General features: G+C 36.8%; 1 protein-coding gene across 13 annotated transcripts in view; it reads right to left on the bottom strand.

Moving 5' to 3' along the window:
• Window positions 1–18,402, bottom strand: part of PLEKHA5 (pleckstrin homology domain containing A5) — a 246,913-nt gene that overhangs the window by 102,449 nt on the left and 126,062 nt on the right. The window contains exon 1 of one of the 13 annotated variants that reach the window (XM_060658237.3): window positions 13,322–13,452. The exons of the other annotated variants lie outside the window; for them this stretch is intronic. Within the exon in view, the coding sequence (XP_060514220.1) occupies window positions 13,322–13,356 (35 nt within the window). The 5' untranslated portion in view covers window positions 13,357–13,452. Of the gene's footprint in view, window positions 1–13,321; window positions 13,453–18,402 lie in introns of those variants that run through there. 13 annotated transcript variants of the gene reach the window in all.

The following is an 18,402-nucleotide window of genomic DNA, read 5'->3' as shown; positions in this document are numbered from 1 at the left end:
AACAGGGAGGGGGACAAAACATAAGAGACTCTTAAATACAGAGAACAAACTGAGGATTGCTGGAGGGCTTGTGGGTGGGGGGATGGGCTAAATCACCAGAATCTACTCCTGAAATCATTATTGTACTATATGCTAACTAACTTGGATGTATAATAAATAAACAAATAAATAAAAAGTCCTCTCAAAAGTTTATTCATTTGTTCTGTCTTATACAGTATTCCTAAAATCTGGTTCCTGAAAACTAATTTAAACAACATAATTATCAAATAGAAAAGTCACAGTAACATTTTCTAATTATTCCATTAAAAAAAATTAAAATTGGGGTGCCTGGCTGGCTCAGTCGGTTAAGCATCCGACTTCGGCTCAGGTCATGATCTCATGGTTAGTGAGTTCAAGCCCCACGTCGGGCTCTGTGTTGACAGCATGGATCCTAAAGTCTGCTTCAAGTTCTGTGTCTCCCTAGCTCTCTGTCCCTCCCCCACTCACACTCTGTCTCTGTCTCTCTCTCAAAAACAAATAAACGTTTAAAAAAATTTTTAAAGCAAAACATCAATTCCAGTCTTAACTGTTTAAATGTGGTAATTTCCTATCACCTGATAGGATTGCCAATCTTTACTGCCCCTGAGCAAATATATTTTTATTTTATTTTTAAATTTATTTTAAATTTCAAAATCATTCCTTATGTTGGCATTTACACTTCATTTTTATACTAATGTTTCATTTTAAGGTATTGTAATGGTAAGGGTAAACATAATTTGGAAATTATACACAGAAACTAAAAATATGAATTAAATGAATACTGAGTGCCAATAAGTGACAGAATTGTAAATGAAATCCAAATGAGTCTTTAAAAATCTCCACAAAGCCATCTCTGTTAATGTTAGAGTTCATTATATGCTATCCATATATACCAACTGGGCACTGTGGGAGATGGCTGGCCTACTGTTTAAGTATCAAGTCAGGGCCACTGTCTCTGGCACGAAGGAGGACTGTCTGCTCAGGACCAGGAAGGAGAGTAGGGATGACAATAATTCTCACCCTTTCCTCAATTCTACTAAATTTTGTCCCTTGCACTGTTTACAAAGCATATGTTTTCATCCTACATCTGCTATCCTTTTGTAGTCCACCAGTTTTTTTCTTTTATGGAAGGGCCTCAAAATTCAGATCAGGAGTACTATCAGTTCTGTTGTAACTGATATGTGGAATACATTCCATGTAAATGTGGAAAAGTGTGTTCTCCAATGTGATTCATATGTTAGGGAACACTTTGAATATCAGTCACATAAATTCCACATTTTTTATACATGCTCTTGTCTGTGATCCTGTCCTGTTTGTGTGTACAGGAGTACATCAATCATACGATTGCACAACCTCAAACATCTGTCAGCTACGTTAGTTCACTGCCTGTTTTATGCAACACACCCATTCATATGGAGTGATACAACTTTCTGTCTAATTTCCGATTCCCGTACTTCCAAAACTTCCCAAAACTCACAACTTAAAACCGTCCCAATGTCCACTTCCACTATACAAACTGTGGGTCTTTTTTCAAGGCAAAGTGTATCTGCAGTATTTTTGTGTTTCCTAACCATTTACCAGTAAAATTGAGCAACTTTTTTTTTTTTTAACATTTTATTTATTTTTGAGACAGGGAGAGACAGAGCATGAACAGGGGAGGGTCACAGAGAGGGAGACACAGAATCTGAAACAGGCTCCAGGCTCTGAGCTGTCAGCACAGAGCCCGACGCGGGGCTCAAACTCACAGACCGTGAGATCGTGACCTGAGCTGAAGTTGGATGCTCAACCGACTGAGCCACCCAGGCGCCCCAACTAATGAAGTTTTTGAGGGGTCTTCCAATGAAGTTCTTTTCCACAAAAGCCCCTGATTTTCATTGACTGGTTTTGCACAGTGAGGTGATTTTTAGGAACATACTAATTGTGTTATAGCAAAATTGATTGTACCACTTAGTTCCAAACTAACATACGTCTATGCTGCAAAAAGTGCATTTTGAAGCTTTAATAGAAAAGATGCCATTTTAAAAATCCTTGCCAGAGATTTTTATGCTCGTCATGAACGAAAAGGAAGTACTGGAAAGGTATAATGTTACATACATTTGTGTTTCTAGTGGAATCCTTATAAAGCAGGGATAAAATTCAGGTCTTGATATAAGACATTCTTAAGATCACAGAACAAACTATTTCCCATCGTGTCTTTGAATTCTCTGTGGCATAGCAGAAGTCCTAACTTTAACAAATGTGATGCCCAGTATTTACCTACTCATACTTCCTGGCTTCTCTGATGTTTTATTTTTTTTTTTTAAGATTTTATTTTATTTTTTAAAAGATTATTTATTTCTTTTGGGAGTGGGGAGCAGGCGGGGAGAGGGGGAGAGGGGGAGAGGGAGAGAGAGAGGGAGAGGGAGAGGGAGAGAGAGAGGGAGAGGGAGAGGGAGAGGGAGAGGGAGAGGGAGAGGGAGAGGGAAAGAATCCCAAGCAGGCTCTGCGCTGTCAGCACAGAGCCTAAAGCAGGGCTCAATTTCATGAACCATGAGATCATGACCTAAGTTGAAATCAAGAGTTGGATGCTTACGTGCCTGAGTAAACCCCTTAAAGATTTTATTTTTTAGTAATCTCTACACTCAACATAGGGGTCCTAACCTGCAACCCCCCCGAGATCAAGAGTCTGCATGCTCCATCCACACTGACTGAGCCAGGCAGCAGCCCTTGTCTGTGCTGGTTTAATGTCTAAGTCTAGACTAGTGGATCTCAACTGGGAGTGATTTTATTTCCCAGGGGACATTTGGAAATGTCTGGTAATATTTTTGAATGTCACAAGTGGGACTGGTATCTTGTGGGTAGAGTCCAGGATGCTGCTAAATGTCTTACAATGCACAGGCAAGATTTCCACAGGAAAAAAGTATGGAGCCCAAAATGCCAATAGTGTGAGGTTATGTAAGCCTATGCTAGACCATCATAGCCTTCTAACAATTAACTCTGCTGAATACGCCACATTTACTATTTCTTTGTGTTTCTGTATTTCTCTAGAGACAACAGAGGCAGCAGGAAATAACAGCAATTGAGAGCACAGGTTCTGGTATCAGGCCACCTAGGCTTAAATCCCAGCTCCCTGACTCATTAGCTAGGTATCTAAATTACTTTAACTTTCCATGCCTCAGTTTCCTTAACTTAGTACCAGTAACTGTATCAAGGTTGGTTATTTTTTTCAGAGTTGCTCTAGGCACCGGGGATAGCAGTGAACAAAACATAAAAATCTTTGCCCTCATACTTTATAGTGGAGACGTTTATGAGGATTAAAAGAGTGAGCGGTATAAACATGGCCTGGGACAGAGTAAGTCCTCCATAAGTGTTGGCTTATATTTATTGTGAACAACAGGACTTTCAGCATGTCATTGTCATTAAATTACTGGTCAGTCAACTGTTTATGTTAAAAGTTTAAAATAGTACCCACCTAGTAGCCCCCTCTCACCCATGGTTTTCCGCTTTCTGTGTTTCAGTTACCCATGGGTCAACTTCAGTGATGACCCTTTTGACCTATCCCCAGAAGGCCACTGGTAGCCTCATGCTGTGTCATAATAGGCATTTTATCATCTCACATCATCAAAAGAACAAGGGTGAGTACAGAACAAAATATTTTGAGATCATATTCATATGACTTTTACTACAGTAGACTATAGTTGTTCTATTTTATTATTATAGTTGTTAATCTCTTACTGTGCCTAATTTATAAATTAAGCTTTACCATAGGTATGCATGTATAGGAAAAACATAGTATATATAGGATTTGGTACTATTTGTGCAATCAGGCATCCACTGCTGGGGGTAGGGGGTGTCTTAGAATGTATCCTCTGCAGATAAGGGGCTACTGTACTCAGTATTTACTGTAAAAGAATAAAGTTGTAATCTCTCTTGGTTTTCATGCTTCTGGTAAAGATACCTGCCCTTAATATGTCAAAAAGACAGAGGAGAAAAGTAATTCTAATACAAAAGTTCCAAAGAAAGATTAGCTGTGTTTTTATGCTAGCAAAGGCAGGATGTGAGAAGATTCTTAAATAGTGACAAGCAACACTTAAAAAAGAAAAAAAAAATGGACTCAGCTATTCTGGAGAGTTCAGGACCAAAGAAAATAGGGCATATTCACTAGCTTAATCTGAGGATCATGCTCTATTAGGAGTCCAGATAAAAAGGTTGAATCAATTCCATTTTCAGGAAAATATCAAGAAATTGACAAACAGCAACACAAATTACTTGTTTTCTGGCATTATGCCTTCTTCACTATTTATTACCAGACACGTAATCATTTACTAAACTAGAAGACCAAATGCAAGACCTGCTTATTTAGAGCCTCTATGGAAATACTTCGTTCAATAATAATTTAGTTTTAAAAGATCTTAACATGAATAAATGAGTGTGTGTAAAACGTTGTGTCTCTATCAGATTATATAAATAACAAATTAAAAAAGACATGTCTGCTGGAGATGGAATATACTTACTACTCTACCTTATTTCTTTTCAAACCTTGTATTTATGAACCAAATAATGCATCATGTAGGTAACTGTACTAGAAAATCTGGGTGAAGCTGTACCATTTTAAGCAGTACTGAGCTTTCTAGCAGCCTACATGAACAGGGAAAGTTGATAAACTACATTACTCCTTATAGCCTCGTTGTGAAAACAGAGCAATTCACTGGGTTTGAGTCAACTCTCAGTGACAGGTGCTTTTATATGAAGAATAATTTAAACTACATGGCAGCACACTGAAGATAGGGGAAGCTGGTATTGTGTCCCTTTCCAGGGTCATTGGAACAAGGCATTTTGTGTTCAGTCCACATTGCTAGTCTTCCCTCAGCAGAACACTTTTAAGGGAAGATGCCAATGACATTGCTAAAGAAATACCTCCCTCCATGCACTAAGTACATGCATAAAATGCACAAAATTGCACATTTCATATACAAACCCCAATAGGGGTTTAGAAAGACAGAGGGGAAAAAAAGATTTAAAAATCAGTTGCTATTGGGTTGTAAAAGTTCTTTATATATTTTGGGTATTAACTCCTTATCAAATATATGATTTGCAAATATTTCCTCTCACCTTGTAGACTGCCATTTTTTAAAATTTTTATTTATTTATTTTTTGAGATATAGAGTGCTTAGGGGAAGTGGGAGCGAAGATTAAGAAAGAGAGGGTGGGGGGAGGGAGGGAGGGAGGGAGGGAGAGAGAGAGAGAGAGAGAGAGAGAGAGAGAAAGAGAATATGAATCCTAAGCAGGCTCTGCATCATCAGCTCAGAGCCTGATGCGGGACTCAAACCCACAAACTGTGAGATTGTGACCTGAGCTGAAACCAAAAGTCAGATGCTTGACTGTCTGAGCCACCCAGGCACCCCTGTTATATTGCTTTTTCATTTTGTTGTGCAAATGCTTTTTAGTTTGATTTAGTCCCACTATTTTTGCTTTTGTTGCCAGAATTTTTTTTTAATGTTTTCGCCAACTAACAGCAATGTTCTGGATATTTATTAGTATTGCAATTTTCTCCTATGGGAATACTTATTTGTGTGTGTGTGTGTGTGTGTGTGTGTGAGTTTCAACGCTTTTGTATCATGCATAATTTCAATGACTGCTCAATACATAAAATCTATTGTTTTTTAAGAAATAAATATCAAAACTGCTATTAACATTGTCAATAACAACCAATATAATTCTTCTGAGTAATAATACATTAGACAAAGTAAGCTTTAGTAGTGTTTTATATGTGTAACTGTGGCAATACAGTGAAAATTTATCTACTGTGCACAAAAAATATGTGGTTTTAGAAAACTATTCCACAGAAGAGATTTTGGTTGTCTCTTACTAAACTCAGATGCAAACCCGTTTATATGATTTGCTCTGAATCATGTGTTTCCCTTATGGGGAAGAAAGAAGGATTTAATTTAGTATAAGAAAAACAGGGTATCATAGAGGTTTGGCAACGAAGCCAGTACCATGACTTGGATTTTTACAAGGGCTCAACGCATAAAAGGTGCCACATATTCACAATGTTGTTAGAAGGGAGCAAGGTGGAAGAGGTGTGGGAACTACGGAGGCTGTTTATTTCCCAAATTAGTCTGAAAGCTGTAGAGCAAACAGCTCATATGTGTATTTATGACTCTTTTGTTTTTAGTATCCTTCTATTTAACACAAAATGGAGTATTGTACATTCTCAATTTGTCCTTGGTTTCAGTATACTATTAGACAATAACACTCTCCAGATTATTCTAAAATTGAAGAGCTTTTATTGCTAGAAATCATACAGCCTTATCACTTTGAGACTCAAAGAGTCTCAAATTAGGTTCTGAAAACATGTTTGTAGTTGTGACTTAGTTATTAAATTGGTTCTAAGGTAGTTCAGAGAAATTTTAAAAATACTGTTACATGTTAAGTTTGTTAATGTTTTATACAGATAACTATTTTATTTTTATTTTAATAAAAAGGAGAAAATGTTATGTCGAAATCTGACTACCACAATGACTATGTCTGCAATTTATTTTTAAAATGAAAATATGTTGGCATGGAAAACTGTGCCCACAGTTAAAGGCAATGTTTTAAGAACAAGAGAAACACACTATAAGTGCCCTGCCTTTTCTTGAGACTCAATTCTTGAACCTTATGTGAAGAGATAACCACTGAGTTAGCAGTCTAAAAGAGTGTAATTTTTTTTTTTTTTTGCAAAACATGAAAAGTATATGTTTCCTTTCCCCGCATTTCTTCTAAATGCCATTTGCCTTTAACTTAAGAACTAACTGCTTCCAGACATCCTGCTCAAACCTCAGTGATTCATTTACCCACCATCTCCTTAAGGTTTTAACTCTTTCTCTCCTTTCTCCTCTCATCATTTAGCAAATGGATCATCTCCCATTTCTGGGGGGTTAAAAAGAAAGGATTTCTTAGGTGCGAGTACCTCATTGATCCTCATTCTCAGCAAAAAGTATCAAAATTATCACCTTGATCATCGCTACCACTTGAGCAGGACAGTGAGTCCTGCTCACACACTCAGCTGTCACACCTGTGGTTAAAATGTGACAACCGATCCTCACATAGACCCTCTGAGGTTACTATCTTCACTTTACAAAATGCATACACTGAGGCTCACAGGATTCACAAAGCTGTCAGAAGTCACACAGTGACAAGGCGAGGAAGAGGCAGCCCCAAGGCCTGAGCTGTGTCCTTTTCAGATCCCCAACTTTCAATAGCTGCCCCTGCCTTGAATCTTATCTCAGCCAATGAGACTTTTCAGTTCTGCCCTCCATCTTCTGTGTTTCTGCCCAATGGTACTAAAACACAACACAACATAACACAACACTGTACTTTCCTCAGAGGTCCTTCCCTTTTTCCACAGACCAGTGACACACAGCCTCCTTCGCTGCTCGTCTTGTCTCCTTCTGCCTCACTGCCTGGCATCACCCCAAGACCACATCTATCTGAAGCAGAATAATGAAACCTTCCCAGTTCCAATTTAATTTTAGATTCCCTATCTCTTTTCCATCTTCCTATTCTCTAAGGCTTCAGAATCATTTTCCAGTCTTAGATGCTCAGATAAAATTATCACAGCATAATCATAAACACTGCCTCACATTCCCAATTACAGGTACCAAAGAATTTAAGTACAAATAATTGTAAAGCATGGGTTTACAAAAGCACCCAACAGGACCTGAGTATCTTGTTTTTCCCAGTAGGAAAATATGAACACGATGTAATGCTGTAAGTATAAATATGAAAACATTATTATAGGCTAGGAACAATAAAGACAAAAAATTGAAAATATTAGGCTCACATACAAATTCATTTGTTTTACTTCTGGGTTATTTGTAGATAATTTCTAATCCAGCTTTTCAACAAAACCTTAAATAACACCAACATGTTCATTTACAATCTATAAATACTTTTTAACAGATTTAAATAATTTTTGAAGTAACATCAAGAATAATTCAATTAACTCCATGCTAGTTATAGACAAAATGTGTCTATCACATTAAGAATTGCTACATATCCTGAGTGTTATGGCACCATTACCTTTTAGAACACTTGATACAAAACACTTGAATTACAAAACACATTATAGGCAAAAATACCTAAAATAATTTAGGTAATTCTTTCACTTGTAAGTCATCTGAGTGACTCTTAAGGAGCTTTTAAATGGCAAGGTTAAATGGCACTTAATGGTGAGAACAGAAATAGGATTCTTCAAATATATGCACTAATCCACCAAAGTAATTTCCTGTCAAACATTCAAGAATCAGGTGACATTTCTGGCTGTCACCCACACATCACCCTAGAGAACACACAACTAAAGACATCTCCATCACTGCCCTTGTTTAGGCTCTTATCTCCCCAAGAGTCTTTTAACAACATTCAAATTCACCTCATTTTAACTAGGCTCTCTCCTATTTAGAGCATCCTCCTCACTGAGCCTTAAATTCTTTTTTGAACTAAAACCCAAACAACAATAATAAACCCTATGCAGTAGGACTTTTAAAAGAAAAAAGTACTTGATAGCACAAATACACATTACCTGGACCTAACTAAGTTCTCACTAAATAGCAGCTAAACTTGAATGTTCTAGGAGAGATTTCTTGAAAAGTAAAATGATGTCACTTCCTCGCTTTACAAAGTTGCTGGCTCTCTGCTCTTTTTTCTTCTTTTGAAAAAATGTTTATTTCTGAGAGAGACAGAGAGTGCGCGTGTGCACGTGTGCGGGAGAGTGCATGCAGGGGTGGGGCAGTGAGAAAGAGGGAGACAGGATCTGAAGCAGACTCTGTGCTGACAGCAGAGAGCCCTACATAGGGCTTGAACCCATGAACTGTGAGATCATGACCTGCACTGAAGCCACACACTTATCTGAGCCACCCAGGAGTTCCTCTCTGCTCTGTCTTAAATACAAAGTACAATGGTTTGTATAGGACTATAATTTAATGAATGAGGAACCTGATAATTTGACCTGAGGTTAAAGTTTACTGTTGAATGACCTATGCAAAAAGCAATTTTTTTGTTCCACACATAGGAACAAAAAAATGATCATAGGGTATATTAAAGAAGTTTAATTTTTTAAAAAAATTTTTGAATATTTATTTTTGAGAGAGAGAGAGAGAGAGAGAGAGAGAGAGAGAGAGAGAGAGAGAAAGCATGAGCAGGGGAGGGGCAGAGAGAGGGAGACAGAATTTGAAGCAGGTTCTGGGCTCTGAGCTGTCAGCACAGAGCCAGAAGCAGGGCTTGAACTTACAAACTGGGAGATCACAGACCACAAGATCATGACCTGAGCCAAAGTCAGACACTTAACCGGCTGAGCCACCCAGGTGCTCCTATAGTTTAAAAGAATACTTATTTGAAAAACTAGAGTCACTTGTATAAAAAAGTTTTATTTACAGAAGTCTAATGGAGTTTTAAAATAAAACTAAGCAGAACTCCAACTCAGAAACATTTCAGTAGTCAGAATATTCTTGGGGTGCCCTGTGTGGCTCAGTCAGTTAGGCATCTGAATCTTGATCTTGACTCAGGTCAGATCTCCCAGTTCGTGAGACTGAGCCCCATGTTGGGCTCAGCGCTGACACTGCGACAGTGTGGAGCCCGCTTGGGTATTTTCTCTCTCTCTCCTCTCTGCTCCTCCCCTGCTCTCATGTGTTCTCTCTCTCTCAAAATAAATAAACTTTTTTTTTTTTTAACCATTTTATTTTTTTGAGAGAGACAGAGTGTGAGTGGGGGAGGGGTAAAGAGAGAGGCAGACGCAGAATCCGAAGCAGGCTGCAGGCTCCAAGCTGTCAGCACAGAGCCCGATGCAGGGCCTGAACTCATGAACTGTGAGATCGTGACCTGAGCCGAAGTTAGACGCTTAACCTACTGAGCCACCCAGGAGCTCCAATAAACTTAAAAAAAAAAAAAAAAAAGAATATTCTTAGCATTTAAATGCAATAATGTGGCATTCAATGCCATACTCAATATATATAAACATAGAATTGCATTAATTCAGACAACTCTACTACTTGCTAATGAATGCTAATTACTAATGTTTTATTGTAACATGCATTAAATAGAAGTTTACTACCATTGGTAAGGAAGCAAACAACAAATTAGAAAAAGTTGAATTTAAGCACTATTTCTTCTATGTGTGGTCATATACCACTTTAAAAAGTTATTCTAACTCTAACCTACACATAAAGAACCACATGATTTCAAAAAAGATCCAGTTATTTTACTGTAGGTGAAGCATTCTTCCCAATAGTCAAACTGACAGGATAGCTCAATTCAAACAGGAAAAAAATCAGTAATTACTGAATTTTACTCTTCTTCACTGCAGTGTTTCATCATTTTAATACTACAAGAGCTTTATCTGAGCAATCACCTCAAGAACAAAAAGGTAGTTACTACTACCCAGTCAAATGATACTTCTATGAAACAAAGATTTTATAAACAACAACAAAAGGTAGCTTTTCTTCCAAAATGGCTATATTTTTGTGTAACTTAAATACTTCATTCAATATGACACAGGCACTGGTGACACAGCCTTAATGATAATATAAATAAAGAAACAGGAAGAGTAATATAACCATAATCAAAATATAAAGGGGAGACCAATTAGGGATTGATCTTGCTTAGAAGGGAAAGAGCAGGGAAGATGTCACAGAAATGGGTGCCATTTGAACTGAGCTTCAGGATCAGCAAGAGTAGTCAGATGTGGTGAGAGTGTAGCACATACTGAAAAGAGGGGATACAGAAATGGGGCAGAAAATCTAGGCTTTGAGTAACAACACACTTACACATAAAACATTTAGCATATACGTTTTGAAGCAATGTATTTCCTCTACTCCTAGGAGCAAATATATTTTTTATAACTCTGAAAAGGTTCAACGCACTTGTGACGCACACAGCACTTAATTAAGGCTCCATTTAGTCAACAAATTATTATCCCTGAGTACCGAGAAATTTCTCACGTACAGATGAGGTGGGATAGAAATCTGACCCAGAATAGCAGGGGTAAGGCTCACTTCCTACAATAGAGATAGATACAATAAGTAGAGCCACCAATGAAATCCAGTGGCCACTGCTGGCTATGGACTTGGCAGGTACTGTACTCCCGAGATACAGTTCCTTCTAACAGAGTACAGGTCATGGTATCCTATTAGTTGGTTTGCTAACTAGTAGGTTTGCATTATCAGAGTGAAAATGAAATCTCTCCAATACAAGGATCAAGGGGGTCTCCTCATTCATTTAACTTGCTTAATCAATTCATTTACTCATAGTCAAATATTTATTAGGCATCGATTATGCGCAAGATTTTGTACTGTATGCCCCTAGAAAACAAAAATACAGTTTAATACTATTAGTAACTTCAAGAATATGATTTCATCTGAGTTTTACTACGCTAAATTTCAAACTTAAAGAATGGCGCAATTGTATTTTTCCATCAGGCTTCAATACTGATGGAAAGAGTTCCTTAAAGCATACCTATTCATTAGAAAACAGACAAGTACTTTATTCTCTACAGCTTTAGATTTCAGTAAAACTTTTATGTCAGTTTCAGGTTATTTCCCCCTGCAGTTCTGCTCATCTTCCCCTGACCCCTCCTTTTTGGCCAGATTTAATTTCCTGTTCATACAAAGAAGTTTAAGTAACTTCCCTTCAACTTTAGTAGCATTTAGGCCAATGACCTCTGATGTCATAACGCCTCAAAAACATCTTTGTTTAACATGTATACTGAATATATTATAATTCATTGTGACTACTGTAACTTTCTGATTAAGTTTAACACACAGGCTATTTTAAAAACATGTTAAAATATTTTAAGTGGATTCAAGATAAAATTTTAAAGGGAATAAAAATATTCATGAGTGCTCCATATACTTAAATTTTCTGGCTTTGGGCAGAATTTTCAGCTTCCAGCTGAAAATCTTGCAACTCAAGGGAAAAACTGTGAATTGTGAATTAAGGCTGTCAAATCAAATAAAATGAACTTGAGACCCTACTTCTGTATTTCTCTGCTTCCAAATATAGAAGCATAATGTACTAGGAGTCATGTATGAGGCAGTTATTGCAAATTCCTCAAGTCTGGTATTTTTGCACATTCACAAATAAAAAGATGACGTAGATAATTTCCTTTCAATACTTACGTAATTCACACAAAAATGTGTACAAGGAGTCTTATTCTTTGTTTCAGTAAATTGATGTGAAAATATTTAAAATATTAAGAATTTCCATATTGCTCTTGCTTCAACTAGACTTAAAAAGCAGATGGTGCCTGTTCTTTAAGAGTAAACTTTATTGGAAAATTCTTCTAAAAAAACCTTGAAATCACAAGGCTGCTACTAAACCCGCATAAAAAGAATTATACCAGAAATGGCAAAATGTAAAAAAGTAAAAGACTTTAAAGGCTTCAGTTTTTACTATATAAATAGTATGATATTAAAATATTATTCATCTCCTCACAGTGGATAAGAGAATTATAAGCAAAAAAGCTACAGATAAAAAAAGTCTTGCCCAACCTAATCTACTCCTTAAATTAATGGTTTCAAAACAAGTAAATCAATATACATAGTGAAATTCAAAGCAGCATGAATATTGTTAGTAAGAAATAAATCTTTAAAGACATGTTGCCCAGCCTTTATAGCCAATTGCAGTAGTAACTTTGTTTCTTTAAATGCCAAAATACTGTCTATAATAATTTCCTACCATTATATTGCTTTCAAATTTTAGGTTAATGAAGATTCCTGTTTCGAATCACATTACTGAAACAGACCAAATAATTAAAAACTTAAATAAATAGAAGCAGCTTCAACCAACTGTTAATTAGTTTAAGCTAGTATTAATATACATGCTAATAAAAACATTATGTAATGAATACTGTTAACATCTCCACAGGAATTTCTGAGAATTGTTCATTTAGTTCTCTTTAAGGAACAAAAAAATATATACAAGCTTCTCTTCCAAGTAAGTTAAAAAATAGACAAGATAAACTTAAAAATTTTAATGAAAATTATTGGGCTTTAAAGCAACATGCAACCACTACATGTTTATGTAGTTTAAAGTTAAGGACAGACTAAGAGGAAGATTACATTTTAAAATACCCAAGTCATGTACAGTATTTACATTGTTACAAAAATACAACACTTTGGTTATAGAAATATTTATGTCAATTTTTTACACTAGGCACTGTGCCTGGCACTAGGGCTACAAAGATTATTTACCACAGGATTGTGAGCGGAGAAAAAAGTCCTAACTAATGCTCATTTAGCCATGACTTATTTATTATTAATACATAAAAGTAACAAGAAATACTCACCAGCCTTCATCAAAATCACATTTGTGAACAGACATTCAACTATAGCCAAAAAGGATACGGGAATAAAAATCAGACTCCAGTCCTTTTGTCTTTGAGCTGCTCCCAAATGAACACTGTAGGGACGAAGCACTAAGGAAATGCACTGTGGCTGTCAGGCTGGTCTGCCACTCTGCAAGTCTGACACCAGACTGACGTCACGCACCAACATGTCAAATGCAGCCACAAATTCAGGCAGCTTCTCCAGGAGGAAGCTGTTGTGATTATGCATGCCTTCCAGCCATAAGAGTGAAATATGATTTCAATTCTCTTTAAAGTTGACATACATCATAGGGTAAAATATCAGCATATATGGTTACAAACAGCTCTTGAAGAAAACATGCCGTAATTTTAAATAACCTTAGCTCAAAATAAATAGACATTTCCTGTTAAAACTGTAAGCATACCAATTTAAATGACTCCTCTAAAAACATTTTTTGTTGTTGTTTCCAAAGTTGATACATACTTATTTCAAAAATTCAAGCAATAAAAAGGCATAAAGAAAGCTAAAATTACCTGGTGTTCCACTACCCAAAAATGATAATAGCTGCTTAGATTTATTGATCATTTACTATGTCAATCACTTTATAAACTCATCTGAGCCTCATAACCCAACAATAGAAGTTCTTCATTTTACTAAAGAACGTGAGACCCCAGAATAGTTATGGAACAGTGCTATGAGGCGACAGAGCAGGACTCAAACCCAGATAGAGTGTCTCTACAGCCTATGTATTTGATCACTAAATTATATTATCTAGCAGTCAAGATACCAATTGTTTAAATTCTGGTAGACCAGAGTTTGTATACGTATACAGATTTCAATATAAGAAAATCAAACTACGTATGTTGTTTGCAACCTACTTTTTTCATTCAACAATATGCCATGGACAGTTTCCCATGTCAATAAATATACTCTTAACTCTTCCTTTTTTGATGGCTGCCCATCATAATTATGCAAACCTGATTCCTACAGAACACTTTATTATTAATTTTTTATTATTATAAACAGTAATATTAACTGTCCAGACATCTTCGTGTTTTCTTGTGTTTAGCTACACAGGATAATTCTTAGAAGTGGGGCAAACAGGTCAAACTATGTGCGTACTTTCAACATTTACATGTTTCGTCCTCCAAAAAGGGGTAACAATATGTATTTGTATTTCAATGCATTAGGTTTCTCCTTTCCCCACAAACTGGGTATTGACAATTACTTTTCTTCTTTCCGAACCTAATAGAATATACAAACAATCACACAGTTCTAATTGTGTGTGCTTGTGTTTTAACTGCAAGTGAGGTCAAGTCTTTTCTTTGTATGCCCATCCTCACAGGAGGCGGTCCAGCTTCCTGGTCACAAGCACCTGGCCATGGAGTCAGAGACAGTAGTCAAGCTCTTTTTCTGGGCACAGGCAAATTACTTTGCTTCTCTATGCTTCCATTCCCTTATATAGAAAATACAGATAACAATTTAATCTTCATGGGATTTTTGTGAGAATTATGAGGAAAATCGTCCCAAGCGACTGGAACAGTGCTTACCACAAAGTAAGTGTTTAATTGTTATCTCATATTTAATGACCGACCATATTTGTTCTGCATTTCATACCCTTCGCCCAAAATGGGGATTTCTTAACGGAGTACATGAACACACCATTTTATAAAACATGTTGTAAATACCTTGTTAGAGTGCTAATGACATAAAAATGTTCAGTGACCTTAGTTGTGAGTTGTCTTACAACTAAATCTAGAGTGTAACATAACTGGCGCTGAAAACACTCCTTTCATATGAAACTGCTACAGCAAAAATTAAAAATAACATCTCAAGTTGAGAAAACAAAATTGTTTCATCATGTAGCTTGAAATATAGACAAGCAAGCCAACACAGTTTGCTATAACCAGAAGGGTTTGCATATGTTTTAGAAAAGTAGTGATTCACGATCTTTCCCATTTTTTCAAAGTGAAGGTTTTGCTGGTCTCAATTAAATTTAAATTTTTCACACAAAGAAAGAAAACAAAACCCATTCTTGAAAACATCAAAGTCAACCACTTTTCTCACAGTGCTGAAAAGTTCTATAGCCCCTTTTAAATGACACAAATAGTAACAACCTATAAACAAAAAATATATGGAGATTGAAATGTATTAAACTTATAGTCCTACTCCCAAACCAAACAATGTATTATTATTACATAATAAAGCCTTCAACTATTCTCATTATCAGGCTACTTATAACAAAACATCTCTAAAAATGCTGAGAAGAAAGTTTTATATTATTCTAGCAGATTTGGTTTAGATGTATTCATTGTTGTATATGCTATAAAATTATCCTATGCAATGGCAAACATTTCTGTAACATGTTTGTAGAATCACAGTGGCATGGTGGTTCTGCATATGGCTGCCAGGGGGAAAACAATAATAATGCAGCAGCAGAGATCTGTCAAGATTCTGGAAGATTAACAGGAATACTGAGAACTAACAAATCGATCAAGTGTTTGGTTTATGAAATTGCCAGCACCCTGTGCAATTTCTCTAGAACCTGGGAAGCTTGGCTTCCCCCTGCCCCAAACACAGCTTACAGAAGGACTTCCACAGGGATAAAGAGGGAAAAAGGTCCCTCCTCTTAAGGCCATAACAGCGTAGAACTGACAGTTTAATAGGGAAAAGAGAGCTGTAAACAGATCATTATACCATAACCTGATTTGCAGAGCACAGAAGAGGAAGTGGCTAAATGCCTGGGGGAATCTGGAAAAGGCTTAACAAAGTAAATGACAGCTGGCCAAACTATTTCAAGAGGAGATTTCAGTTAGTGGTAGCAGTAGTTGTAAAAGTACAAATTTAAGATTAATCTAAATTTTACACTGGTGCCTAATTAACAGAGAAACTATTCATTTAAGGGGAAAAAATGCATACCAAAAAGGCAATTCTCCCAAATGCCTTATAAGATTCTGTCCTGCTTTTCCTAAATGTCAGTGATATCTAGTTTGGTTTTCTCAATTCTGCCCAAACCACATTTTAGAAAAGGAAGCTGAGGCAGACTGTGGATATATGTCCCACTACTATGTCAGAGGTAATAAACTTCTTTAAATCAGTAGGAAATCTTAAATCTCAATTAATCCTGACTCCCTTTTCATGTATCTCTATGCTATAGGGCATGACTCATAAAAAGCTACAGAAGAAAGTCCAACAAGAGTTTCCAAAACATTCGCCACCAAATAATGTGTTTCAGTATATTCTTTAGGGATGTTTGTGATAATGACTAAAGATTCAATTGTGAGGACTCTAATTTTTTCATTTAACTTCACTTCTCAGTTGGCAATTAAAACTCTTGACTACTCACTTCTTGGAAATGTCACCCTTTATCTTAACTTATGTAACCTGGTTCCCAGCTGATGTGAGAACAAAGGCAAAAGAAAAAAATTAAATTTCCTTACAACTTACAGACCACTGACAAGTCCTTGATGTCAATACCTTGCTAAGGGCAAAGGTAACCTTGGCTTAACATTAGCCCGACCTCCAGGATCCTGTAAGTCTCTTTTAACATATAATAATTTCTTTGGAAACTTCCTTTATCTCTAACCACCCCCGCGCCCCCCCCCCCCCACCTCCCGCCCCAAGATAATGTTAGCAATCATCCTCCAAGCAAATGCCCATTTATATACATCTGAAGGATCTCATGATTAGACAGTAGCAAATGACGATTTCCTCTAAGGTCCTGGAAACCTTACTTCCAAATTCCTTAGGGATTTAACGCTATTCCTAACTCCCTCCCAACTTGAACATATATACTTGAAAGTATATAATCTGCCACCCCTCACAACCCCAGTGCACCTCTTTCTGCCCCTTGGGTCCTGTCCCCGTGCTTTAATAAAACCACACTTTTTGCAAAGACGCCTCAAGAATTCTTTCTTGACCGTTCACTTTCGAACCCCAACATTTTCTTATCACCAGCCTTCACTTTGCAAAACAAGCTTAATTCCAAACGACTCAAACCAGCACACAACTGTCTCCATAATTTGGTGCCAATTTACTCATCACTAACACCCAAAGGAGAAGTCCTCTTAATGGGTGAGAAACAAATCTACTAATCTCTTTTGCACATACTAATAGTGCTAAGTAACAGAAAGTACTCTAATGTTCTATCAGTTGATTACTGATTTTTATCTCTTAGGTCAGTAATATAAATCTTTGAGATCAGAAAAATACTAGGACATTGAGAAGGCCACAAATGCTTATTTCTGATGTGTGTTTTTTCCAACACCACTAAGCATTTAGCTCAATTCTGACACCGTGTACCTGGAGACATGTTAGAACACACAGGTTAAGGGCTCTGTCCCACAAGACTTACTCCACTTTAGGTAACAATCTTTATTTTATTTATTTATTTATTTTGAGAGAAAGAGAGAGTGTGAGTGGGGAGAGGGGTCGAGGGAGAGGGGGAGAGAATCTTAAGCAGGCTGCACAGAGCCCAACATGGGGCTGGATATCTCATGACCTGAGGAGAAATCAAGAGTCAGATGCTTAACTAACTGAGCCATCCAGGTGCCCCTAGATAACAATTTTTTTTTTTTTTTATGTTTTATTTATTTTGAGAGAGAGAGATAAGGAGCAAGTGGGGGAGGAGCAGAGAGAGAGAGGAAGACCAGAATCCTCAATGTGGGGCTCAAACTGACAAACCGTGAGATCATGACCCGAGCTGAAGTGGGATGCTTAACCGACTGAGCCACCCAGGCGCCCCCCAAATACATTTCTTACATATATCACAGTATTCATATGCAGTTACAAAAAAGTAAAGTAAGAATACCAACAGCCTCCTTTTGCTTTCTCCCAAATTTGCAAATTCATTTATCTTGGCACTATACCATATCTTCATGACTTAAAGAGAAACACCAAAGTGCACTAATTAGAAAAGTACATTAAAATTCGCAAATACGAGGATCTCTCTCAAATATCTTTATTAGCTTCTGTTAAAAGGCAGTAATCAGGTAGAGAGTGAATCAAACTCACAGAAATTAAACACTAACACCCAAAGATAGCCTGACAGAGATCCCAGGCC

Source organism: Panthera onca, chromosome B4, assembly GCF_046562875.1.
Source record: "Panthera onca isolate mPanOnc1 chromosome B4, mPanOnc1 haplotype 2, whole genome shotgun sequence".
Taxonomy (NCBI): domain Eukaryota; kingdom Metazoa; phylum Chordata; class Mammalia; order Carnivora; family Felidae; genus Panthera; species Panthera onca.
Note: the sequence above shows the minus strand (reverse complement) of the source record. Positions and strands in the feature narration are given on the sequence as shown.